This window comes from Leopardus geoffroyi, chromosome C3, assembly GCF_018350155.1.
Source record: "Leopardus geoffroyi isolate Oge1 chromosome C3, O.geoffroyi_Oge1_pat1.0, whole genome shotgun sequence".
NCBI lineage: Eukaryota > Metazoa > Chordata > Mammalia > Carnivora > Felidae > Leopardus > Leopardus geoffroyi.
This window is the reverse complement of record NC_059338.1, coordinates 25,336,750-25,362,166: the sequence shown is the minus strand read 5'-3', so window position 1 is coordinate 25,362,166 and position 25,417 is coordinate 25,336,750. Positions and strand designations below refer to the sequence as shown.

The 25,417-nt window shown below is 51.5% G+C and overlaps 1 protein-coding gene and 1 long non-coding RNA gene across 6 annotated transcripts; one reads left to right on the top strand and one right to left on the bottom strand.

Moving 5' to 3' along the window:
- Positions 1–267: 267 nt before the first annotated feature.
- On the bottom strand, positions 268–25,376 carry RAB7B (RAB7B, member RAS oncogene family). Of its 5 annotated transcripts, XM_045456222.1 has the most exons (7): positions 25,167–25,367; positions 21,132–21,330; positions 17,556–17,624; positions 16,686–16,812; positions 15,723–15,938; positions 9,782–9,907; positions 268–2,399 (listed from the first exon to the last, which is right to left on the bottom strand). In XM_045456222.1, exons 3-7 carry the CDS (start codon positions 17,606–17,608, stop codon positions 2,319–2,321), a joined length of 603 nt encoding a protein of 200 aa, XP_045312178.1. In that variant the 5' UTR covers positions 17,609–17,624; positions 21,132–21,330; positions 25,167–25,367; the 3' UTR covers positions 268–2,318. The 5 variants fall into 5 exon arrangements, with proteins under 5 accessions (XP_045312178.1, XP_045312179.1, XP_045312174.1 ...); XM_045456223.1 differs by lacking the exon at positions 21,132–21,330; XM_045456218.1 differs by lacking the exon at positions 21,132–21,330 and having other exon boundaries at positions 2,133–2,399; positions 9,696–9,907; positions 25,167–25,376.
- Positions 2,029–7,402, top strand: LOC123586796. The gene is made up of 3 exons (XR_006706954.1): positions 2,029–2,130; positions 2,533–2,537; positions 7,361–7,402. It is a non-coding gene; the product is annotated as an uncharacterized LOC123586796 (long non-coding RNA).
- Positions 25,377–25,417: the final 41 nt, after the last annotated feature.

Genomic DNA, 25,417 nt, shown 5'->3' with positions numbered 1-25,417 from the left:
GAAAACATAGCTACTTCCTCAGGGACAGGCTTCACAGGTATGTGTACCCTGCTCTCCTAAGGACCCTGGGCTAGAATTAACGACCCGCTGTTACTGTCTTGAAATCCTTCATCAGTTTTGAACAAGGGCAGGATATTTTCATTTTGCCCTGGGCCCCTCCTGTTATGTAAGCTGTCCTATTTCACTTTTTGTTGTCTACTCTGAATTTTGCACTATGGAAACATGTTGCTATTTTTTTTTAACTTAATAACAAAATACCAAAAAGGATAAAAAGAAAGGAGGACACATTTATTATTTGTTGCACACGTTTTGAAACAGTTCACACGTCCATTGGTGCTGCATACACAGGATACAGAAGCCCAAACGCCACACATCCCATCCACCGTCCGATGCACTCCCAGGAGGGCCTGTGTGAGGTGTAGAATGCCACTCCCAGGAAGGACACAGAGACGGCGGCGTGCTCCCAGCCACCTGCTCTCTGCCAGATCCATGCTGCTGCCCGGGATGAGCCAGCCCTTACTCCACAGCTGGGTGGGCAGACGAGGCTCCCCAGACTCTCCTGCTGACCCCTTCTCCCCTGCAGGATCCCCTGCCTCTGGGAGTATCTTCAGAATCAGATGCCATCAGAAGTCCTGGGCTCACGTCCCAGCTTTGCTCGGAGCTCAGGGCCAGATACGTCTGTGTAGACAGGAGGCTTCCACGGAGGGCACGGATGTGGCTTGGGAGCCTCTGAGTGGTCATTTTGCCCACCCTCTTCAGGCTGGGTCCTGTCTATGCTATCTGTTGCCGGAAGAATCTGCAGGGAGAGGGGGTCCGTGAGTTTTCCAGGTCCCTCAATTCTAGCATTTGTCACTTATGTGGATTTCTTGCCTGAATCATTGATGTTACAGTTTTGGCTCAGTTCTTATTAGCTGTAAGAAATTGGGATTCTCCTGCCCCATAAATCTTGCAGGACCAAACATGCCCCCAGTCTGAGAACAAGCTTTGAGGATCAGCATAGAGAGAGAAAAGCCCTTCTTTAGGGGTCATGGAGAAGCCACTGGCCACTCAGCACGGGAGGGAAGGAGCACTGCTGCCCTCTGGTGGCCAGTCAGCAGAGCATCAAGGAGCCACTCAGGGGGCAGGATCCCTTTTGCTTGTCTCTGGGATATCAGCTTTGAGTCCTCAGGTAAATGAAAGTTCTTTCACTGTTCCTGGAACACAGCAAATTTGTCCTCACCTCAGGGCCGTGGCTCTTTCTGCTCCCTCTCCATGGAATGCTCTTTGTCCAGATCTCTAATGAAAGTCATCTGTTCATTCTCTAGTCCTGGGGCCAAATGACACCTCCTCAGGGAAGCCCTCCTGGACCACTTTGTCTGAAACAGCACCAACCCCAGTCTCTGTCCCTTTCTATCCCATTACCTCGGTTGCTTTGTCCAAGCACTCATCTGCTATTTGAAAATATCTGTTTAAATTCTGTGCCTATCGCTTCTCTCCCTAATCGGAAAGCCGGGTCCAGGAGAGCAGGGTCCTCGTTTGTTTCATTTGTCACTGGACCTCGGCACATTGTACATAGCGGATGTTCAACAATACTTGTTGGAGAAATAAATAAATGCATATCAACAAGAGCAACTGAGATTTAAGCAGAGCTTCTGGTCCTCGAAACCATATACCCTGAGGTCGGCAGGACACAAACCACCCCCATTTGACAGATGAGCCAGCTGAGGCTCGGAGAGATTTAGAGGAGTTGTCTGCGCATCCAGCAGAGAGGAATGAGCCCTTCCTGGGTGCCTCTCCTGGGCTCCCTCTGTCCTATACCCTGGAGGGGGTGGAGTGCCGTTCCAGGCCTGGACAGTGGCCACCAGGGGTTGAGGCAGGCCCTCGTTTTCTGGCGCTGGTAGCCGGGGTGGCCTGAGCTGCACCCTTGTCCAAAGCTGTGCCGTGGCTTTGCGGGTGCGTGGCGGTATGAGCGAGGAAGGCCAGTTCCCAGGAGAACGTAACGGGACTCCAGACACAGTGGCCTGTCTGCAGAGATGTGCGTTCTGGAGCGAGAGTGTGTTTGGGGAGGGCAGGTAGCAGGAAGGCTGGCGCCAGCCAGGGAACGGTGACTCCTCCCGGCCTGAGATTTGGCTGTGACATTCCGGGTTCCCCGTCCTCACTACACTCAGCCCGAGGCAGGGGCTGTGCTCTGATCTGGGCCCAGCACAGATATGAGGGTAGTGCCTGGGCTGGGCTTGGGCAGACGGGGTGGGGGTGGGGGTAGGGAAGGGCTGGTGGGGGCTGGGATGCCCAGGCTGTGGGCAGACTTTGTCTGGGCATCAGAGCGGGAGACTGAAAGATCAGCAACATCTACTCCTGGACTGGTCTTCCGGTGAGAGCTTGATGGAGTCTGTGAGGTAATTCTCTAAGATGCTTCGATACTGGGGAAGGAAAAGAGAAGTCAGAGTTCACATCCTGAGAGGCAAAGATGCCCATCTGCCTTCTGTTTCTCACTGGCCGATGGTGGTTGGGCTTTTTTGTCCCCTCCCCATTGCGTTGTTAGGAAACTAACAGCAGGGGTGGGGTTGGGGGTGGGGCACTGGTCTTCCCCACCCTCCTCTGTCCTCACCTCCTCCTCCAGCTTCTTCCCAGGAGCCCAGAGCAGTTGGGTGGCACCAATCTCCTGACCTACAACAAGGTCCCATAACTTTCCATTCTCCAGAAGGAGCATGGAAGTGGCCAGTGTCACCTAATCCTTGAAAGTGTCACCTGAGGTGACATCTGACCTCCGGCAGAGATAATGACAACCCTCTCCTGATTTCTGCTGGAGACCTCTCCCCGCAAACACCCCCACACCCACCCTTCGTTCACCATGTCTGCCTCCCAGCCTCCCCCACGGCCACCCCTGGCACCTGAGAAGCCCAGTCAATTCTCTGTCCTCCCCCAGATAGACTCAGCCTTTCCACTGGGCCTATTTGGCTCTCTGCTACCTTCCCAAACCCCTGTGTCCCAACACAGCTGGCCACTTCTCTCCCAGGACCTCTTGGCTCAGGGTGAGGCTGAGGTGGGGCAGGGGGCCCTTCCTCCAGGAGATGAATACTAGGGCTAAAGGGTCTCTTCTTAAAGGGACCCCATGTCTTTATTCTGCCTGGCTCTCACCAGTCACTGGGCTTGGCATCCGTGCTCCCCCACAGCTGGTATCGTGTGGGTCAGTGGCCCTCACCGAGCAGCACCCATCACCACTGGTGAATGTCACAACCCTGTCCCAGGAGAAGGCATCAGGCCTCACTTGCTACACCCTGATGATGGTAGCTCCTGAGACACAGGAGACGGTCCCCTGATGCCCCATGACTGAGGGGTCATTTAGCCTCACATGCAGAGGTCATGGTGCGGGGCCTGGGATCCAGCCCTTTTTCATATAGTTTGTTTCCTGAAAGTCCCTGTTTCTCGGTCCTCCCAGGTTGGGTCTCAGGGCCTCCTTAGTCAGCCTCGGTGATGGGCCTTGAGTATCGCTCAGCAAATTATTATATTATTTTTTAATGTTTGTTTATTTTTGAGAGCGAGAGAGCCAGAGCATGAGCCGGGGAGGGGCAGAGAGAGAGAGGGAGACACAGAATCCGAAGCAGGCTCCATGCTCTGAGCTGTCAGCACAGAGCCCGACGCGGGGCTCGAACTCACAAACCGTGAGATCATGACCTGAGCCGAAATCGGCTGCTTCACTGACTGAGCACTCCCCCTCAGCAAATTATTTAGAGTTATTAGAATTTATATATATTTATTTTAACAGGAAGGATGAGTGCTGGGGGTTGGGGGACAGTGTATGCCCTCCAAATGAAGGTCTATCTCTCTGGAGATGTCCCCACACCCCAGATTGGTCTCCCCCTCTCCTGGGGAGGATCTTAGCCCACCGATTACAGACCTGACCCAGGGCACCCCAGGGCTTCCCCGGCTCTCACCCCGGGAGAGCAGAGTCCCACCCAAGGAGCCTGAGAAGACAAAATGGGGCCAGGTGGCTCCTTGTCCCCAGCACCTCCCAGGCCTGGTATGTGGGCTCCAGCCTCTGCAGCCCTGGACGTGTCCCGTCCTCCACCTGGACCCTGCCGCTGCGTGCGGGGCTCTCTCACTCCACGGAGCTGATGTGGTTAAAATCTCGACACTTCCGGATCTCCCAGTGAGGGACAAGGGAGGGCAGAGCATCACTGTCTAAGCCCCTTTTACCCTGGTGACCCAACTCTCCCTGAAAGGCAGGTTTGGGAAGCATTCTCTGTTTTGTCCTTTGTGGGTCCCTCTGTCATCATTCAAGCCAGAGACCATGACCAGGATCAGGAACTTCCCTAACCGGGTCTTTGGACCCTGGGGGCAGGACTGTTGCTTCATCACCCCTGAGTGTGCCCCACCCCCACCCCATGTCCACCCGAGGCCCAGCGGGGGGCCCCAGGGCCCCTCATGAACAGAAACCGTGCCGTTGTCTGCAGCACCAGCCTGCAGGGAAGGGGGTGTGGGGCCTCCCGAGCAGCCACAGAGTTTCCTGAGCTCCTCTGCGCTCTTTCTAGATCTTTCTAGATTCGCATGGGGTTCTGCCCCTGGAAGGGGTGAGAAACTTCCTCACTCATTACACTGGAGAGGCCTGAGGCCTTCACGCCGGCCTTCTGAACCCGATAACATTCACATGTCCCCAGGTCCAGATCACCCGAGTGCTTCCCATCTGTGACACCATTGCAGGTAATAACGGCGTCATCTCGCTCCTAGGATTTCCCACAAAACCTCTAAGCAACCAGCGGGCCGTAATTGGGTTTCCTGTGTAGCTCTTTTCTCCAGGCCCCCGTCCTCTTGGCCGGATGTGCCTCCCAGTGCAGAGCAAACCGGAAGTGTCCTCACGGGTACACCTGCTGCATCTAAGGGATGTGACTGTGCCGGCCTGTCCCTTCAAGCCTGGTCGCCTCTGTGGACCTGCCTTTAGACCCTGCATCTGGAGGACCTCAGAAAGGTCCTGGGATTCCACCAAGCTTACCCGCTAGCCAGCCCGCTTCCCTCCTGGGCATGGCGATTGCATCCTTCCCCAATTACCCCTCAGGAGCCGGGCCTCCATGCTGCAGCTCATGCCACAGGGGCAGGGCCTGACAGCCCCAGCAGGGATGGTATTACCAACTTGGTAAGAGCAGAATCTCATCCGTGCCAATCCCCTTAAGTAGGTGGTGTCCCTTCGTATCGTATTTTGGAATAACTAAGTATCCTAGTCCTTGAAAGCAGCCAGACTGGGGGGCGTCTGGGGGGCTCGGTCGGTTGAGCGTCCGACTTGGGCTCAGGTCACGATCTCGCGGTTCGTGGGTTCGAGCCCCGCCGTCGGGCTCTGTGCGGACAGCTCGGAGCCTGGAGCCCGCTTCGGATTCTGTGTCTCCCTCTCTCTGTGCCCCTCCCCTGCTCACATCTCTCTCTCTCTCTTTCAAAAATAAATACACATTAAAAAAAGAAAAAGAAAGTGGCCAGATTGGGACCGTAAAGTAACCACCTACCATCTTTCCTTTCAAAATGTTCCCCGAGTACCTGTTCTGGTGCCATGTTCACAAATCACTCCAACCAGAATTCACTGCGGGGCTCGGGCATTTCAAGGAAGTGTGGATGTCGTGTGGCCCGTGGACTGAGTGCATCACCCCCTTCCTCCCGTGATGCTCCCGCTTTCCCCTCTCTTCTCTAGCTTGGTCCCGAGCATTCCATCTGAGCGATCGTGCATCTGACTGCCAAGCTGAATAGCTCCCGATTCCTTCTCTCCTACATTCAACCGTCATGAGCCCCTGAGGCTCTACCTCCAACATCTGTTTAGTCCACCTTGTCCTGCCATCTCCATTCTCTCGGGCTTGGGCTATGGCAGTACCTTCCCAAGCACCCACTGAGCCCATCTTCCATGAAACAGAAAACTCCCTTGCTGAAAATCCTTATACACAGCTTCCATTTTAAAACAGCTACCTTCTGGGGCGCCTGGGTGGCGCAGTCGGTTAAGCGTCCGACTTCAGCCAGGTCACGATCTCGCGGTCCGTGAGTTCGAGCCCCGCGTCAGGCTCTGGGCTGATGGCTCAGAGCCTGGAGCCTGTTTCCGATTCTGTGTCTCCCTCTCTCTCTGCCCCTCCCCCGTTCATGCTCTGTCTCTCTCTGTCCCAAAAATAAATAAACGTTGAAAAAAAAAATTAAAAAAAAAAAATAAAACAGCTACCTTCTGTCTGTCTATCTATCTATCTATCTATCTATCTATCTATCTGAGAGAGGGTGTGAGTGGGGGAGGGGCAGAGAGAAAGGGAGAGAAAACACTGGAAGCAGGCTCTGGGCTGTCAGCGTGGAGCCCAGAGTGGGGCTCTAACCCAGGAACCCTGAGACCACGACCTGAGCCGAAACCAAGAGTCCTATGCTTAACCAACTGAGCCACTGAGGCGCCCCCAGCAACTTTTTACTTAGTGCTTTCTCTGTACTAGGAATTGTTTGACTTGGTCCTTGCAACAACTCCATTAGGAAGATATTATTTGTACTTTAAAGAGAGGGAAGTGGTGGCTTAGGGAGGCCGTGTGACTTGTGAGTCAGAGGGGGAGTCAGGATTTGCAGTCAGATCTCCCCGGCTTCAGAGCCCCAGGTCCTCCCACCCCAGCCTGGGGCTTCCTCCCCTTGCCGCCTCTCACATCTCCCCTCAAACCCTCCAGCACCGTGAGCACGACACCTCCCTGGGGAGGAGGGGAGAGGCCCTTGCCGGAAATGTCTTTGAGAACTCATCTGACCTCACGACACAGGTGTGCAAACTCCAGTTTCACTTTAAAAGTGCACGTGCATTTTACAGTCTATGCTCTAGTAATAATGTTGTTCTGTTTTAATGGGAAAATATTTCTCCTCCACATTTCTAAGGAAAAGGCACACCCTGCGGGGCTTCAAGGTGCCAGGTGAGCCCCTGTGTGCCTCGGGTCCAGCAGCGTGGTCTGGACACCATGCGCCCGCTGCGTGAAGTCCAGGCGCTTGGTGGGGGCTCTCTGAGCCTTTGTGATCCGTGCTGTTGACCTTGTGGGCCTCATTGCTCACCCCACACCCCCACTTTCCTGCATGCCACATTTCCTCCTCTTACAGATGGACCCACAGTTGCTTCCTCACGTGAGCCCTGTGGATTGGTGCCTGGGCCTCTGGCCATGCCCTTCTCTCTCTCCTTCTCCTGTGCCTGCCCCTCCCCCATCCTCCCGTGGCCACCTGCAAACTGTGCTTTGTCTTTCAACACCCAAGTCACATGCCACTTCTCTGGGGACCATCCTTGCCCACCCTCGCCACCAGCCACCACTGAGTCATCTCTATGCCTTGACTTTGCCCCCTCTGTGGCACTTACCTCTGTGACAACCTGTTTGTGAGTATCTTACTCCTCTCCCTGACCTTAGAGCCCCTGAGGTCCGTATCTCCAGCCCTAGCCTGACAACTCAAGAAATGTTTACATGATTGCATTATTTCCATCTTATAAATGAGGAAACTGAGGCTCAGAGGAGTCATATGCCCAGGGGTCCACTCAAAAACACCAGGGCAGGATTCAAATGTAGGTCGGTTTCACTGTGGATACCATACTTGTGACTTCTAGACTTCTCATCAGTAACTTTCCCCCATCAACGTGAGGGACTGACCTAGGGTTGCTCAGCCACTCTTTTGCCAAGTAGGATGGATATTAAAAACAACAACAGGGGTGCCTGAGTGGCTCAGTCTGTTGAGCGTCTGATTCTTGGTTTCGGCTCAGGTCATGATCTCGTGGTTCATGAGTTCAAGCCCCGCGTTGGGCTCTGTGCTGGTGGCCAGCACAGTGCCTGCTCTCTCTCCCTCTCTCTGCCCTTTCCCTGTGCTCTCAATCTCTCTCTCAAAATAAATGAACAAACATTACAAAAAATAAAACAACAACAACCAAGCAGACAAGCCTCATAAAGTGGACACAGCAAGAAAGATGTAACTTTAAGAATAAAGGACGCTCCAATCGACAGCTGACTGGATAAAGATGTGGTATACACACACACACACACACACACACACACACAATGGAGTATTACTCGGCAATCAAATAGAATGAAATCTTGCCATTTGCAACAACATGGATGGAACTAGAGGGTATTATGCTAAGCAAAATTAGAGAAAGACAAATATCATATGATTTCACTCATATGTGGAATTTAAGAGACAAAACAGATGAACATAAGGGAAGGGAAGCAAACATAAGATGAAAACAGAGAGGGAGACAAAACACAAGAGACTCTTAAATACAGAGAACTGAGTGTTGCTGGAGGGCTTGGGGGTGGAGGGATGGGCTAAACAGGTGATGGGCATGAAGGGGACACCTGTCGGGATGAGCACCGGGTGTTATACGTAGGGGATGAATCACTGGATTCTACTGAAATCATTATTGCCCTCTATGCTAACTAACTTGGATGTAAATTTAAAAAATACTGAAAAGAAGAGAATAAAGGACACTCCTTCTTCAGAAAGGACAGATGCTGACCACACACAGACACTGGCTGTGGGCCGATGGAACTTCTCCGTGACTCAGCATTTGGCAATCACTGTTCTGTGTTGGTGCAGGATCGTTTATCACCTCTCACCATACAAGGTCAAACAACCTTCTTCAGTTTCCAGGGGAGTGGCATGAGCAGGCACATCTGTGGCTTGAGAGCCAGCGTTACAGGCTGTATCATAAAAGCCACAGCCCTCGGTCATGTGCTAGAGACGGTCATCCCCTGCTTCCTTTTAACATGAGACAGTGAGGGCTGGGGGCCGGGAGGGGAAGCATACGAATATAGCCTGTGTCCGGCCAAACCCTGCGATTAAGGCTTCTCCCTGGGCAGCCTCTTGGGGGTGGTTGCTGCCTCTCTCCTTGGTGGACGACCGCAGACGGGGCCACGGGGCACTTCCGTCCGGGGCAGCTGGCAGCACGGGGCCAGGCCGCCGGTCGACCGCAATGACGGCAGGCACTTCCACGTCGGGGACACCCCCCATCTCCCATCCTCCTTTCTTCAATTCAAAATCATTGCTGTGATGAGCTTTCCCCCTCTCCTGAGAAGCCCACCGTGATTAAATGTGGCAGAAGAATGAGACACGCTGAGCCCTTCCCTGCACCAATGACTCGAACCCTTTTCTGAGTTTCCAGACTCCATATTGGAAGGGGAAGAAAACCCTGTTACTGCTTCCAGGCAGCCTTCCCTGATCTTCCCCTCGTCCCCCTTCCCATCCCTCACAGCTGGGCTGCGTGCCTCCCCTCCCCCTGCCGCTGGGGCCACCTCACCAAATCCTTTCACGCCCTGCACCTGTACGGTAACCACACATGGGCCTATCGGGCTCCCCTCCAGAGAGCCAGGGTGCCCGAGCCCTACACGCTGCCGGCCACAGAGGACACACTCCACACGGGGGGCCCACAGCTGTCCATCTGTTTGCCTGGAGGATGTCAGCCACTCCTGCAGACCTGATCGTCCATCTGGACAAACGCTTGGCGCTGTGGGGCCTCTCTCGCCAGTCAGGACTGAACTAGACCATCAGCTCCCAAACCCTCCCTACATTGGAATGTCTCCGGGGGAGGCACAGAAGCGTGTATTTTAGAAACTCCACAAGGGATCATCAGCCGGACCGAGGGACCACTAACTATATAACCCAAGGTAGGTTTAGACTTCTGGCACTCTGGGGTTCCAGAACCAGAGCACTGCCGAGCCCATTCAGCAACTAATCGAGACGATGAGCCGCATCCCTACCTGGGTCCAGTGTGTTGTTCTCTGAAGCTCCCCAGTTTCCCCTCCTCGGGGCAGCCCTGGAATATGATACCACCATAGCCACTTACCCTGGACAGAGCCCGGCTGGCCAGCATCTCGAAGGCCTGTACCACGTTGATGTCATTCTTGGCACTGACTTCAAAGTAGGGGATATCTTTCTCTTTACACCAGCCCTGGGCCACCTCCTGGGGCACCTGAGTGAGGGGAAGAAATGATCCCTGTATGTATCACCATGGCCACCGTCATCGTATCGCCCTCTCTCCTTACTACCATCGTGTCTTGCCATCCCCACTACTACTCCCATTGATTGAGAAACTTCCATGTGTCTGAAATTCCACATGTGTTATTTCTTTTTTTTTAATTTTATTTTTTTACCTTTATTTATTTTTGAGAGACAGAGAGAAACAGAGCACAAGTTGGGGAGGGGCAGAGAGAGAATGGGACATAGAATCCGAAGCAGGTTCCGGGCTCCGAGCTGTCGGTACAGAGCCCGATGCGGGGCTCGAACCCATGAACCGTGAGATCATGACCTGAGCCCAAGTCGGACGCTTAACCGACCCGGGAGCCCCTCACATGCGTATTTCTTAACATAAGTCTATGAGGTGGGCCTTTGTGAGCTCTGTTTTCCAGATGAGGAAAGTGAGGACTGGAGAATATAAACGTGCTCAGAGTGTGTGGGGTTGAGCAGGATTTGAACACAGGCTCGGCAGAACGAGAGCCCAATGTACTATATGCTGCTTTCCTAAGGCTCCTTCTTCAGTCTCTTTGTAAGATAAACATGATAGACACTAGCCGGGGTGGAGGGCTTCCTTCCCCTGGGCTGGCTTACCAGGGCCCATGCCCAGGAGGTCTGTTGCTGAGCAGAGACTCAGGTCCTTGCTAACCCTCCTTCCCCAGGGTAGAGTCCGAGGAACAATTGATAAGCCAGATACTGTGTTAGATATCTTGTCATCTTCACTCATTCAATCCTCCCAATGACCCTGTGAGATGGGTCTTATCAGCTCAATTTAGAGATCGGAACACTGAGGCTCAGAGAGGTTCAGCGATTTGCCTCAGATCACACAGCTGAGAAAGGCAGAGCTGCAATGCAGTCCCGCTCAGAGCTCCTGTGGCATGGGCACTGCCCTCTGCAGGCCACTGCAGGAGAACGGTACCCTTTCTCCCTCTCCCACTGGACCATTGATTCCTTGAGCTCAGGCTCACGGTCTCCTCAGCTCTTGGCCTGGCAGTGTGGGCCACTCAGTACAGGCAGAATGAGTACATCTCTACCCGAATGCAAATGGCTGATCAGAGTTTGATCGTGCTGGTTTGGAAAACTCTTGAGAGCCCTGGGAGTTACTTCCAAAGACAATTGGAACCATTGACTTTAATCCCTAATGAATTATTTCAGGGAGGAGGAAATGGCCCTATATGGAACATTGGCTGTGTTTGGTACTTTGTAGTCATGATTTCATTGTGCTTAAGGGAGCCAGGGGTTTTTTTTTATCCTGAAGAAAGGACATGCTGCCCCTCTCCCAGAAGACAGCACAGCCAGGGGGCAATCAGAGAATGCCTCCCTCCTGCAGGTCCTAAGGATGACTATCTCATTGCGATTAAAGGACGCGTGACTGTCTCGGCTCCCTGGTCTCACGAGTGGCAGCACCGGAGGCTCATGGTGGCCTCCCACAGAGCCTCTGTTGACACCAGTATTGCCTGGTACTGGGAGGCTCGCCTTGGGAGACTGGAGGGTGCAGCCCCTTAGGTCGACTAAGCAGCCTGCCCTTTGGGGAACTAGCTGACACCTCCATACCCCGTGCCTGGGTTCTGGGGGGAAACCCCAGGCCTTTTAGTCTCGGCCTCTGATCTCCAAGACCTTCCTGCCTTTACGGGGAGGGGTCCAGAATTGGCCAGGACTGCTCCCTTCCATGGAGCACAGATGCCCAAGGCCTGGTGAGCAGGCAAGAAGGTTCACAGCTCAGGAACATTCTGAACTCTTTGGAGGAAGCGCCAAGGGTAACCCACAAATAAATAAGTATTAGAAATTAACACGCTGTACCTTGACGGGGCCTTAGAAATGCAAAGGGCTTCCTATCTTTTAAAGTCCTTAAGGGGCGCCTGGGTGGCGCAGTCGGTTAAGCATCCGACTTCAGCCAGGTCACGATCTCGCGGTCCGTGAGTTCGAGCCCCGCGTCGGGCTCTGGGCCCATGGCTCAGAGCCTGGAGCCTGTTTCCGATTCTGTGTCTCCCTCTCTCTCTGCCCCTCCCCCGTTCATGCTCTGTCTCTCTCTGTCCCAAAAATAAATAAACGTTGGAAAAAAAAAATAAAAAAAAAAAATAAAAAAATAAATAAAGTCCTTAAGTGTGAGGACTGGACTCAGGCTTTTCACTGTGCCTTCCCCCTGCCCACCCTCTACCCCTACCAGGTGATGAGCATTTTGCTGAGCACATCACTGATGTTCTGGGGTTGCAGTAAAAACCATAGTCAAGTGAAAAGAAGCCAAAGGACTCTGCTTCTCCAGGATGTAGGGAGATCTTTTACACTTCATGGCATGAGAAACAGATGCCCGGATTAGTGCCCAAGGTCACCCGGCAACAGAGCTGGGGGGACAAGGCTGCACCTGCAACCCGCTGATCTCGGCTCCCTTCTCTCCCACTGGACAGTGACTGGGCCTGTCTGGTGCCTGGTTGTGACAGATGTTTTATCTCATTTGTCCCCGATCTTTCTCTGTTGGGTTTATATGGAATGATTAAGTCGCGCTCCAAAATGTCAGTTGAGATTATGTTGCAAATTAACATTCTTTTTGTATGCCCCTTCTCCTCTCCCAAACTGAACCCCAGCAAGCGGGCCTGGGAAGAAAGCCACCCAGACAGTGCTTTTCACTATTTGCTTCCAATTCTTGTTACAATTTCATCATTGTCTCAGTCATCTTGTTCTTTATTTATTTATAAAATAATAGCTCTTTATAATTTAGGCTCTGACTGTGGAAATAAACTCAGGGTGCGGTACTTGGGGACTTGGGAAATAGGAAATTTTTGAAAGCTTTCCTTCTGTTAATTTTGCTTTAGGCTGACGATATATACTATTAACATTTTGCTTCTCCTGGTATCGGCTTGTTCATCAGAGGCCAAATGTTTGACAAAACTAGCTCAATTCGCATAATTTTATTTATGATGTCTTTGCATCTCATATGCATTTGAAGCGATCAATTGTATGAATGTTAACATTAGTGTGTCAAATACATCTGAAACCACTACCAAAAATAACTGAGACTTATTTCAGAAAATATAATCCCCATGTTATGAATCAGTGATCAGTCAGAAACTGCCTACCTGAACATAGAGCAAAGGATTCGCATCCTAGTGAATAAATCCCTCATAGCATAGGTATTTGCAGAACTGTTCTTTCTAGCAAACTAGTATTTTTTCACTATTGCCTTCTGTAGAAGGAATAGGGATTTTAAAAAGTCAAAGTCAGCAATTTCTTTAAAATCATTCTGGTGAGATATACATATATATATATATATATATATATATATGTATATATTATTGTTCTAAAACCTACATAAACACAGGATTTGCCATTTTAACTATGCTTAAGTGCACAGTTTGGTGGCATTAAAGCATATTCCCGTTGTTGTGTTGTCATCATCCCCATCCAACCCCAGAACTTTTTACTCATCCTAAATCTAGCAGTAGACTTTTAAACATTTATCTCCTTTTTATTAAGTGAGAAAAACTCCTGTGTTTTCCCAGCTCATCCCTTGGAGAACGTAAGAGGGAAGGTAATGATGGTTTCTGTGGGCTAAGTTTGCCAAATGCTTCATAGCCATCATTTCCTTTAAGTCCCCAGCCACTTCATGGAATCTGTGTCTGGTCTGCACCTCACAGACGAGGACCCTGGAGCTGGCCCAGGGCAAGCACGGACTTGAGCCCAGAGAAGGTGCTCCTTCAGGTAGCTCTCGGCTAGGCTCGTATGCGCTCACCTCTGTTCAAGTGAGAGCCCAGAGCGTGCCTCCCGGCTGGCCCTCTCTGTTGCCCAAGCCCTCTGCTAAGCTGGGGCAAAACAAAGACATTGGAGGGCAGTGGTGTCCCGGCGTCACCTCTCCTCACTCACGGTTCCTCCTGTCTACTTCCCTGCCCTCATTTCATTATTGCTTAGCGTTTTCCCCACCTCTGCTGATGCCTACTCCACCAGTGCCCGTCCCGGGGCTGCCCTGTGGAAAGACGAACTCCCCTCGCTTCCCTCCTCCAGGGTCCTCTGTCACCTCCCTGTCCTGGCTGAGCCCTGGCTTTTCCTGGAGTCTCTGTTCCCCCTGTCACCCTCTCCGGTGGGGGCTGTGTCTGCACCCTGCTGACCGCAGACCCCAGAGATGGTGATGAGCTTGGCTGGGGCCTCACTGCTGCCTTCAAATCTCTATTTTCCTCTCTTTCTGCAGAGCAAAGCTCCTCCCCTGAGGCGTGGATGGTCCCCTCCACCCCTCGAGTTATCACCGGCTCTTTCTATCCTGCTTGTTTCTGTGCTCATCCTGTTGTCTCCACCTCTAAAGGTAGCCTCCCCTGCTCCTCCAACAGAATGCATCTTTTCTCCACTTCAGTTTCTTCTTCCCAGGGCCTGACCCAGGACCTCTGTCAAATATCGAATCTGGTCTCCCATTCTGTGACCCAGTCTCCTTCCCTTCCACCTCCTCCTGTCCTCACTCCTTCTGTCCTGCCCTTCTGCCTTGGACACTGCAGCTAGCTGCTGTTCCTCCAAACCTTCCCCTGGCTCTCTTCTTTCCTGGGTGGCTTGTCAGTGCCCCCACACCTCTACTCTTCAGCTACTCTCGTCTGGAAGAACCTTAGTCCCAGGTCCCTTGTTCCTGGCTCTCACCCCATACATGGCTGCTGGGGAAAAACAATCCAGACACCAGCTCCAACTCCTGGTCTCCTCCTTCAGCTGAGCCCCTAGGGTCACCCATCTGTTCTTGTCTTTGTCCTTGATTGCTCTCCAGAGTAAATGGCAGAGCTTCACTATGTGTCTTGAGACTTCTACTTGGTCCTCTTTTGCTTCCTGCTCAACAGAAAATGGTGCCTCTGATTTCACTGAGAAAAAGTCAGAACCTCATGCATGCATCCGTCCATCCGTCCATCTATCCGTCCATCCATCCATCCATCCATCCACCCATCCATCCATCCATCATTCCAAATGATGCCTCAGTTCTATTACTTTTCTCTATTTGAACCATTGTGAAAACATAGTTCAAATATGATGGCTCAGTTCCTCATTCCTTTTCTCTATTCGAAACACTAAGACAATCTTGTTCAAATGGTTCTTTTTGGTGTCATTTTAGGTTTGTTTGGCACAAGAGCATCTTTTACAAATTAAGTCCGCCTCTATTGTTTTCTCATTGGTAGGCAATAAGGAAAGAGCTCTGATCACTGCTACTGCAGTGGTAAATACCTACACGAGTGGGGTCCCTGCAGCCATGGAGCAGACCGCTTGCCATTGCATAGCCAGATAATCCAATATATGCCCATGGTAATAAAAAGACATATTACTACTTTCCCAGAAAACTTACAGATTCAAGAATTGATAACTGTCATCCCCTACCTGACCCTGGGTAGAAATACTGTTTTACAGGTCAATTCAAATTCCACCTGCCTACCGCTGATGCCTGAATTCCTCCACTCCCTGTCTCTAGACAAAATTGCTTTCACTTCTCAAGTCACAGCATGCTATTTCTTGCCTTTGCTCATGCTGTTTCTTCAGCCTGGAACCCACCTCCCCTAGGAAGCCCTTCCTATATTCTGGGTTTGAGTAAATGCCCTTTCCCTGTGGTCGCCAAATATCCAAGGTATATCTCCGTCATTTTATTTACCGTAATGTATCATAAGCATTTTTCAAGTGTCTGTATGCACTATTAGGCTGCAACATTCTTAAAGTAAGGACTGTGCCTGACTCAGCTCCCTATGTGTGGGACCGGCCACAGTGCCTGGCACAGAGTAGGTGCTCACGTAATGTTTGGTGGATGAATGAAATATGACTGGTACCTGCCGGTCTGCGAGATCAATCTTGTTTCCCAGCACCACCATGGGGTAGGACGGTTCCATCGGAATCGTTTTGGCCAGGACGTCACCCCGCCAGGTATCCAGTGCTTCAAAAGACTCTAGGTCGGTGACATCGAAAGCCAGGATGCAGCCATCAGAGCCTTTGTAGAATGTGGACACCATGGAGCGAAACCGCTCCTGTCCACCCGTGTCCCAGATCTGGAGGGGAAGAGCAGCCGCCCCATTGGGCTGTGATGAGTGCCTGGAGGTAGCCCAGCTGGGTGCCATGATGTCAAAGTGTCCTTTTGCGGGCAGGAAGCAGACAGCCCTGGCACAGGTGCTTGTGGTCCTTTCAAGCACGGGCAACTCAACCCTGTAACCCGTGTTCGTGACAGTATCTTCGCACTGTCATTTAGCAACCCCAGAGCACTTAACATCTGAGCTCTCACTTCCCCCTGGGCCCTCAAGACAGGCGCAGTTATTCTCACTGTTATTCTCACCTGATAGATTTGGACCCTGGGAATGACTTGCCCAAGGTCACTTACCAACTTTTCCAGTGAACCTGCGACTAGGAATAAGGCCTCCCAACATCTGGATTAGCCCTTCCTCCCCACCCCCGCCCCCCGCCCCAGATCAGGGATCAGCATTTCTTTTTCCTTAAAGGGTCACATAGTAAATATTTTAGGCTTTGTAGACCTAACTGTCTGTTGCAACTACTCAGCTCTGCCTTTGTAGTGCAAAAACAGTCATAGACCATAAGTAAACAAATGGGCATGGCTGTGTTCTAATAAAACTTTATTTGTAAAAACAGGTGGTGGAGCACATCTGGCCCATGAATTGAAGTTTGCTTATCTCTGCTCTAGACCGTTGTAGTTCCTGGTGCACACGGCTGTGCGAGTGGCCATCCAGGGAATGTGGGATGATTTCAGGTACGCGGGCTGAAGAGGGAGAGGCAGAGCAGCTTACCTGTAGCTTCAAAGTTGTGTCATCCAGTATGATAATCTTGGAGAGGATGCTGGCCCCCAGTGTGGTCTGGTAGTCCTCGTAAAATGTCTTGTGCACATACTGGTGGAGGAGGGAGGTCTTTCCCACACTGAAGAAAAAAACCCAAACACATGTGAACAACACACACACACACACACACACACACGCACACCCGGACTGTTCTCAGAATCTTGCCATGCGCCTCTCGCTGCCACCTCTCTGTGATTCTGAATTTCTAACATTTGCAGTCCAAGGACCACAGTGAGCAGTAAGGGATCAGGGAATGGACTCTAGAAGTAAGGACCAGTCCGGGACGCCTGGGCGGCTCAGTTGGTTAAGTGTCGGACTTCGGCTCAGGTCATGATCTCACGGTTCGTGGGTTCGAGCCCCATGTTGGGCTCTGCGCTGACAGCTCGGAGCCTGGACCCTGCTTCCGATTCTGTGTCTCCCTCTCTTCCCTTCCCCCGCTCGTGCTCTGTCTCTGTCTCTCCCTCTCTCAAAAATGAATAACCATTGGAAGTAGGGACCAGTCCGAATGAGGAGAGAAGTTTGCGGAGAGTGGAGCGTCCCACAGGTCAGGTCTTTCCTATATTTGACAGAGGTGGGAGGACAGACGGATGCCAAGTGGCTTGTCTAATCCACATACCTAGTCACTGCAGAGTTAGGTCAGACCTGGGACCAGTAACCAGACAGCCCGACTCCCAGCCTCTTTTGCCCATCTCTCCTCCCTGGTGCCATTCTGAATCAAAGAGAGACCCATGGCCGGTGGGAAATATGCAGGAGGCCTCACTGCCCTTGGGTAGGGGGCTGCTTCCCAATCCCCACACCCTGAGCTGATCTTGGCTTACTCACCCCAGGGCTCCGATGATGATGAGTTTCAGGTCCACCTTCTTCCGGGGATTCATGGAGGGGCTTCGGAGCCTGTAGGGAAACAGAAGTCGTCTGCATGCTGGCCAGAGTCCCGTGTGGCCATTGTCACTGAGGCTGGCCTCTACTTGCCCTTCCTTGATGTGCAGATCACTGCTCTGGGCCCGGGACTCAGGTGGGGCCGTTTTCCAAAGGAGATAGGGGACCAGCAATGCTGCCGCCCTCCCTCAGCTTCCCCTCGGGGCCTCCCCAAGGCTGGAAGTGTGGTGGCCCCACAGGACAGGCACATCTCTCACTCTTCAGCATCACCAACCCTGTTCTTGGAGGCAGCCTGGAGCGCCAAGAAGACCGCACGGGGTTGAACAGAGGCCTCGAGGACAGTCAAACCAGCATCCAGGGGTGGAGGGCAGTGCGGGAAGAGGAGATGGGGGCAGGACAAGGGGTCCATTGTCAGGACTGCCCCAGAGGCTCTGGATGGGAGAGCGCCCCTCCCCCAGCCCGAGGTGTTGCTGCAATCACAGAATCAAAAGGCTCTTCTTTAATGCAGCTGGTGGGGGTATAATTGGTACATGTTTCTGGAAAGCTACTTGGCAGCAAGTATTGAGAGCCTTAAAAATGTTCCTGCCGTCCACTTCTAGGAATTTGTCCTGGGGAAATAATCTGAGATGCAGGCAAAGATTCAGGTTCAAGAATGTTCTTCACAGTATTATTTATAAACATCCAACAACAAAGAAGTGGTTAAATAAATCATGGCACACAATAGACTATTAACATGGAGCTTTGGAGACTATCATACTAATGTGGGAAAATGCTTATGCCATAGGGTCTAAAAGAAGACAAGACACTGCACTGTATATACGATACCATCACAAATATGAAAATGAGTTCCTACTTGCATAGGAAAAAGCCTAGGAATAAATATACAACAAACTTAAGTGGTTGATTCTGCATGGTAGGGAAATTATACAATTTAACATTTGTTCTCTGTGCTTTTTAGTATGTTCCATTTTTAAAATATTTTTTTTTTTCAACGTTTATTTATTTTTGGGACAGAGAGAGACAGAGCATGAATGGGGGAGGGGCAGAGAGACAAGGAGACACAGAATCGGAAACAGGCTCCAGGCTCTGAGCCATCAGCCCAGAGCCCAACGCGGGGCTCGAACTCACGGACCGCGAGATCGTGACCTGGCCGAAGTCGGACACTTAACCGACTGCGCCACCCAGGCGCCCCAGTATGTTCCATTTTTAAATAACACACATGTCAACAGGTATTGTTCCTGTAAGAAATATGTTTCTTTCCTATAAGAAAGAAACATGTATATATGCATGTATGCATTTTACATATACATGTACATATTGATTATTTAAAAAGGTTTTTTTGATGTTTATTCACTTTTGAGAGAGAGAGAGAGAGAGAGAGAGAATGAGTGTGGGAGGGGTAGAGAAAGAGGGAGACACAGAATCCGAAGCAGGCTCCAGGCCCTGAGCTGTCAGCATAGAGCCTGATGCGGGGCTCAAACCCACGAACTGTGAGATCATGACCTGAGCCGAAGTCAGACGCTCAACCAACTGAGCACCCCATATTATTAATATTTTTCAACAAGCGAAAGCAAAACTGTTGCAGGGGATTGTGCTTAACTGGCTCTTTGGCTCTACCCTTACACGCGTATGTATGTGTATACAGTTCCCAACTCCTGAGTGCTCCAGACTTGGAGCAGGTAGGCACGCTGAGCAAACCTTGATCTGACTCAGCCTGGCTGAGGTGTCAAAAAGGCCAGTTTGAGTTTCCTTAGGGTCCTGGAAAAAGCTCAAAACAAGACGTTCTGAGGCCTTGGTTCCAATTCTCTCATGTTGCCACCGTGTGACGTTGGATCATTTACTTCCCCTCTCTGAGTCTTGGCTTTCCAACTAGAGAATGAGCAAGTTGGGCACCAAAGACTCAAGGTCCCTTCTGGTTGAAAAATACTTTATCAACTGGAGCTCTAACTCACTGGCCACAAGGGCCTTGCCCGGGGGTGCCTAGGCCCCAGGGACGTAGGGCTGTTAGTGCCCCTCCACGGGCCATGTCGTGGCCCTAGGGTGATTTGAGGCTCGGCTCAGAGCTGCTTGTCCGAAGAGCCAGAGCTGGTGTCACTGGACCTTCTGCGGTAACCCAGGAGGGCTGGCTTGGCATGATGGGCAAGACCTCTTCGTGGTAATCCGCAACAGTCCTTCAAAAAATCCCGACACGGTTACTGCATTCCAAAGCCCTGCTCTAGACACAAGCACGAGCACAAAAATGGACCAAATAGGAAACCACCCTAAGGAGTCATCATGGGAGAAGGCACAGGCTGAGTGATTACACCAAAGACAAAGCATAAAGCATCCCAACAGAGGCACAGAGAAAGTGCTGGGGGAATTCAGGGGTGGGAGAGAAGCTTTGAAGGAAGGAGACATGTGGTTGTGCGGGGGGTGATATTTCAGAGGGAGGGGATGAAGTAATCAAAACCCTGAGAACAGGTGAATGGAGAGGGTGGATGGTTTGGAAGGGTGAAGCGAAGGGTATGGAGATAGGAAAGCAGGGAGAAGAGGTAAGATTTAAGGTGGGTCCTGGAGGTCCGACCAAGGACTCGGTCCTCTCATTCATTCAGCAACCATTCTCTTTGCTCCAGACAGGCAGAGGAAGATAATTCAAGGTATTATCCAGGGCTGGCGTTTTGTCTTGGGTGTCACTGCCTACAGGGAAATGAGCCAAGGGAGAAGTGGCTCAGAAGCTTGTGAAAGGTACATGTCTTCAAGCATCAGTTACTGCTCAGAAGGGGAGTGGGAGCCATGGTGAGCTCTTTCCTAATGGCTTTGGTACAAGATTCCAACCTAGTTTTAAAAGTCAATGCAGTGCCCTTAGAAAGGGAGTCAGGACCAAAGGGAGGCAGGGACCAGTGGGGAAGGAATCAGCACTGACAGAGTACCTGCAGGGGCTGCTCTGCGTCCTCTGATTGCTTCGAGAACCCTCCCAGTAGCCTTATGAGATGAGTCTTGAGACTCAGAGAAGCCAAGTCATTCATATCTCATCCAAGGCCATACAGGTAGTACAGGGATGAGCCAGCGTTTGCATGGAAGGCCAGAGGAGGCTCCTCTGTGCCACGTTGCCTCCTGACCTCTTGAGTTTGAGCCCATGGAAACTGTGTGCATAGGATCTGGGGTGCTGGGCTCCCGTTTGGTGAGCCCCGACAAAACCCTAGCAGAGTTGGAGGAGATGGAGAGAAAGGTGGCCAAAGTGACAAGAGGTACGAACGGGAGCCGAGGGAACGGGTCTGTGGAACAAGAGCTGTTGCGTGAGGACTGACCACCAAGGTCAAGATTTGGCCAGCTTAGTTGGAGGGGAATGTGTTCACACACAAGCTGCCATGCCGGAGTCATATCTATGCTCACGCTATCCTCTAACATGTTTTCCACCCAGCATTGCATAGAGGACTTTGTGAATGTGCAAACAAAAATATGCATATCATTGTGAGGTTAAATGAATGAATACATTATTATAATGTGTTTAACGCCTACAATACATTATTATAATATATTTACCGGCCGCAATTAAAGGTTCAAGAGATGTTAGCTCTTTCAGGGGCACTTGCGTGGCTCAGTCGGTTGGGTGTCCGACTTCGGCTCAGATCATGGTCTTGCAGTTCATGAGTTCCAGTCCCACCTTGAGCTCGCTGCTGTCAGCACAGAGCCGGCTTCAAATTCTCTGTCTCCCTCTCTCTGCCTCTCCCCCACTTGCTCTCTCTCAAAAATGAATAAAAATTAAAAAAAAAAGAAAGAAATGTTAGCTGTTTTATGACGAATGTTAGCACACAAAACGACCTTGCCAGACTGACATCATAGGTCTCTATTTTACCACTCAAGAACCAGGTGTCTAGGGGAGTTTAATTGTTTCTCTCTAAAAACACAGCCTAGAAGTGGTAGGACCCGGATTAGGAGCTAGGTTTGGAATCCAGGCCTAACTCCGCAGACCACACCCTCACCTGCTCATTCTACTGTCTCTTCCGTAAAACTAGGATGAAGATCACACACCTTTCTCCCTCCCGAACTCTCTCAGCCCCTCCCCCACTCGCTCTTCTTCTCTCTCAAAATAAATAAATAAACATGTAAACGATCAAGAAAACAAAGAGTGGAGTAATGAAGTAGAAAAAAAGTGATAATAATTTAAGTAAAAGAGAACATCCCTGAACGTTTTGTACAGCATGATCTCGATTGCGTAAAAGCAAACAACAACCTTGCTTGTGTGACTGCATAGTTAATATCCTATTTGTGCTTGTCCTGCATACACAGAAAGTTGTGGATAGATACACATTAAATGATTAATAGGAGGTAGGGAAAGGTAGATGAGAAGCTAGGGGCTACTGTTTTATTTTATATATGTCTTGTGTGAACATTTGTCACACAAGGCTTAGTCGTTACGTAATGAAACAGTATCAAATGTACTTAAAGAAACTTAACATTTCTTTATTATTTTTTTTAATGTTTATTTATTTTTGAGAGAGAGAGAGACCGAGAGTGAGCTGGGGAGCAGGCTCCAGGCTCTGAGCTGTCAGCACAGAGCCCGACACCGGGCTTGAACTCGTGAACCACGAGATCATGATCTGAGCCAAAGTTGGATGCTGAATCGACTGAGCCACCCGGGCACCCCTAAAGTTCCTTTAAAAAGAGCACATGGGTGGATGACAACCCCAAGTTATCTGAGTGTGATGTCCTGACAAGACAAATCACTTTGGTGTCTGGGGCAGGAGAGGGAGGTCATCTCGTACCAGGGAGTGATCATGAGTTTTGGAGTCAGCGTTCTTATTCTACCTCCATACATTTGTGACCTTGGGTGAGTTGCTTGACCTTGGTGAGTCGGCTCCCTCATGGGCGAAGTGGGCATCACTTGTGGCTGTGGCTTATTCTGCAGGGGGGCACGTGTCATTTCTGATAGCACAAAAGGCTCCTCCAGTGGGGGAAGACCCAGATGAATGGTTACTAGTTGCATGGGGGTGGGGCAGAGATCGATTGGTAGCACCTGCCACTTTCTGTGGGGTAGATACTCCCACCGTGGCGGATTTCAAGCTACTAGTGTGGAGCCTGCTCCAGCACGCTGTAGGAGGAACCCCAAAGATCATCTTCTCCGATCCCCCACCCGGGGCTTGAGCCATCTCGACCTCGTTCATGGAAAGACGGAGCTGGATCTGCTCCCATAGAGCTTCTTCCCTCCACTAGGGGTGGATTTCTCCTGGGGCCACAGAGAACATGCAATCTTCCTCTGCCACATGCCAGCCCTTCTGAGGTTTAATGTCTTCTCCTTGGTGTTTCTTGACTCTTTCTTCTTCGGATCCTTGTGACTCACCTTGGCCTTGACTCTGAGCTCCCTTTACCCCACTACCACCCTAGTCCCCTTCCCCTGGATGTGCCCTTCCAGCATGCTGCTGCTGCAGATCCCCTACCCTTACTGCAGACTCTCAGAAGGGGAAGGATTTGCTGAGGCTGCTGCTTAAAATAGCCTGGCCCTTGGGTCCCAGGACCCCCCAGGGGTCCCTTGCCCCCTAGCAGCAACAAGGGGGTGTCCAGAACTGTGTCACCGGCGAGGGAAGGCAGCTTGGTGGCAGACACTGGTTGGGCTCACCAAGGAGGCATGTGTAGGTTTCAGACGGTGGCTGAAGTCCCTTCCCACGTCTCTGGGCCCTGCCCTTGGCCGGACTTCGACCATAGCTGTCTTTTTAAGCCTCTTCCCACCCACCCAGCTACCTCAGATGCTTCAAACCAGGGCATCCTTTTAGAGGCCAGGCTGAGTCACCACCCTCTACTGTTAAATAACAGTGACAAGCAGGCTTGGAACGCAGGGCCCTGCCTTCAGCCAGCCCCGATCCACCCAGACCAGAATCTGCAGGCGACTCAGCCCCCACTGCATGTGACTAACTCCTCTCCCCTTGTTGCCTGGTAGTCCTTCTAAGACTGGAGCCCTGGTCCTGCCCACCTGCCAAAGTTACGGTGTAGCTCAGTCCCTAGGAGCAAGAAAGCCTGGGTTGATGCCCCTGGGCACACACACGTGCATGCACGCACACACACAGGCACACACACACACGTGTGCGCATACACACACACCACCCTAGGGTTTGGGGGCCAGTCTTACACGAGCCCTTGGACTTGGTCTGCTCTCACCATCCTACTTCCCTTCTCTCCCTCCCCCACTGGCCCCAACCGGGACCCAGGTACAATCTTTGGCCTCGCTGGTAAGGTGAGGTGTCATTTCTGCTGACAAGGAAGAAGGATGAGGGAGACCAGTGAGCAGGGGCAGATGAGAATCCTGAGGCAGGCAGTCTCCCCGCTTTGCTCCCATCTACCCCACTTTCAGTGCCTCTCCTCCTTGCTACCACATCTTGGAAAACGACAAATGCGTCCACCCTAAAAATAATGGGATTTACAGTCGTGGGAATAAAGTTTGTCTTTGAAAATAAATGATCTATGGAGCACGAAGCTTTATTGCCCTGTGGGAAGGCTCACGACTCTGCCTTGCCCTCCTAAATCCTAGCAGGTCTAGACCTGCTCCCCTCCAGGCCGTGTGTCCATAGCTCTGGTTTCAGGAGGCTCAGCGCTCATGTCCTTTAAGTTCTTTGGAAGTATTTGTCCTGTCTCCCCAAGTAGACTCTCAGTGCCCAGAGGACAAGAAAGTGCCTCCCACCTCTCTATCCCTCCGTAAAGCCTGACGCATGCTGGGAATATTGAATCTTCAATAAACAGTCATTCATTCATCCCCATCTATCCATCCACCTATCCATTCATCCACCTGTCTATCCATCCATGTATCCATTCGTCCGTCCATCCATCCAGCATGGGTACTATATGCCTACTATGAGTCCACACTATGTAGGTCTGAGGGTACAGACAAGTTACTATTTCCATGGGACTTGTGTGGTGGGGCATTGACTGATGAGCTCAGAGAAGTTATTTTTATAAATGCACGCTGCCTGGCAATTCTAGGGCACCCTGCAGGTTACAAAATGCCATCACAGTCCAGTGGATCCCTGAGTCAAGAACAGCTAGTTAGTGGCAAGCTGAGACTAGAACCCAGATCTGTCCAACTCTGTTGATTGGCTTGCCTAGCACAGCAGAGCTGTGCCAGGAGACATATTTATGATTTAGAACAAAAGGACACTTTTCTACTCTAGGAGTTTCTCCTTCCCCAATGAGACGCTTTGGCCAACGGGTTCCACCCAAGGAGGTGCCCTGTCGATGTGGCAAGGCGACCTCGGGTGCTGGCTGGCCTTCCTCTGCTGAGCCAGTGGCAGTGTCCTCCCGCTGAGACTGTTGGCCCGTGCAGAGCCGGGAGCCTGGGCCCCAGCAACCCAGGCTGGGCTGGGCTGGGCGGGGAAGTCCCTTCCACCTGGCTTGCTGCCATGCCCTGGGAGTTTCCCTGGTGGGCAGCGGGGTGGGGGGTGGGGGGTTCGGGTTGGATCTAAGCCCCGCGGCTGCCAGATTCGAAGCCTCATCCCTGCCTCCATTCCCCACCTCCCTCCCCAAACCCAAATATCTCTAGGGCTTGCTGGGACAGACCGAAGAACTGAGAAAAACTTTCAAGGCACTTACAGCTGTGGCTGCTTAGCATCTGGCCTCCCCTGAGGGCAGGCGGGCCGTTCTCTCTCTCTCGGAGTCTGGGGGTCTCCTCTTAGAGCAAAGGTCTCAGCCGGTTCAGAGGAAAAAGGCTCTGGAGCAGAAGAGCTTATCGAGGCCAAGCTACTTCCTTCTGTTTTCCTCCTCTCCCTCTCGTGCACAGACTTGGGAAAGTTGCAAAAGAGGCTGGGCCGGGTGAGCTCAGCTGTGTGGGTGGAGGGGGTGGG

What these genes read in the sequence shown, in the direction of transcription:
- RAB7B (XM_045456218.1), bottom strand. Translation starts at nt 17,608, where the DNA reads ATGAATCCCCGGAAGAAGGTGGACCTGAAACTCATCATCATCGGAGCC. An exon ending in ATCATCATCGGAGCCCTGGG is followed by an intron (nt 16,813 to 17,555) that starts GTGAGTAAGCCA and finishes TTTTTTCTTCAG; the next exon opens with TGTGGGAAAGACCTCCCTCC. An exon ending in ACACAACTTTGAAGCTACAG is followed by an intron (nt 15,939 to 16,685) that starts GTAAGCTGCTCT and finishes CTTCCCCTCCAG; the next exon opens with ATCTGGGACACGGGTGGACA.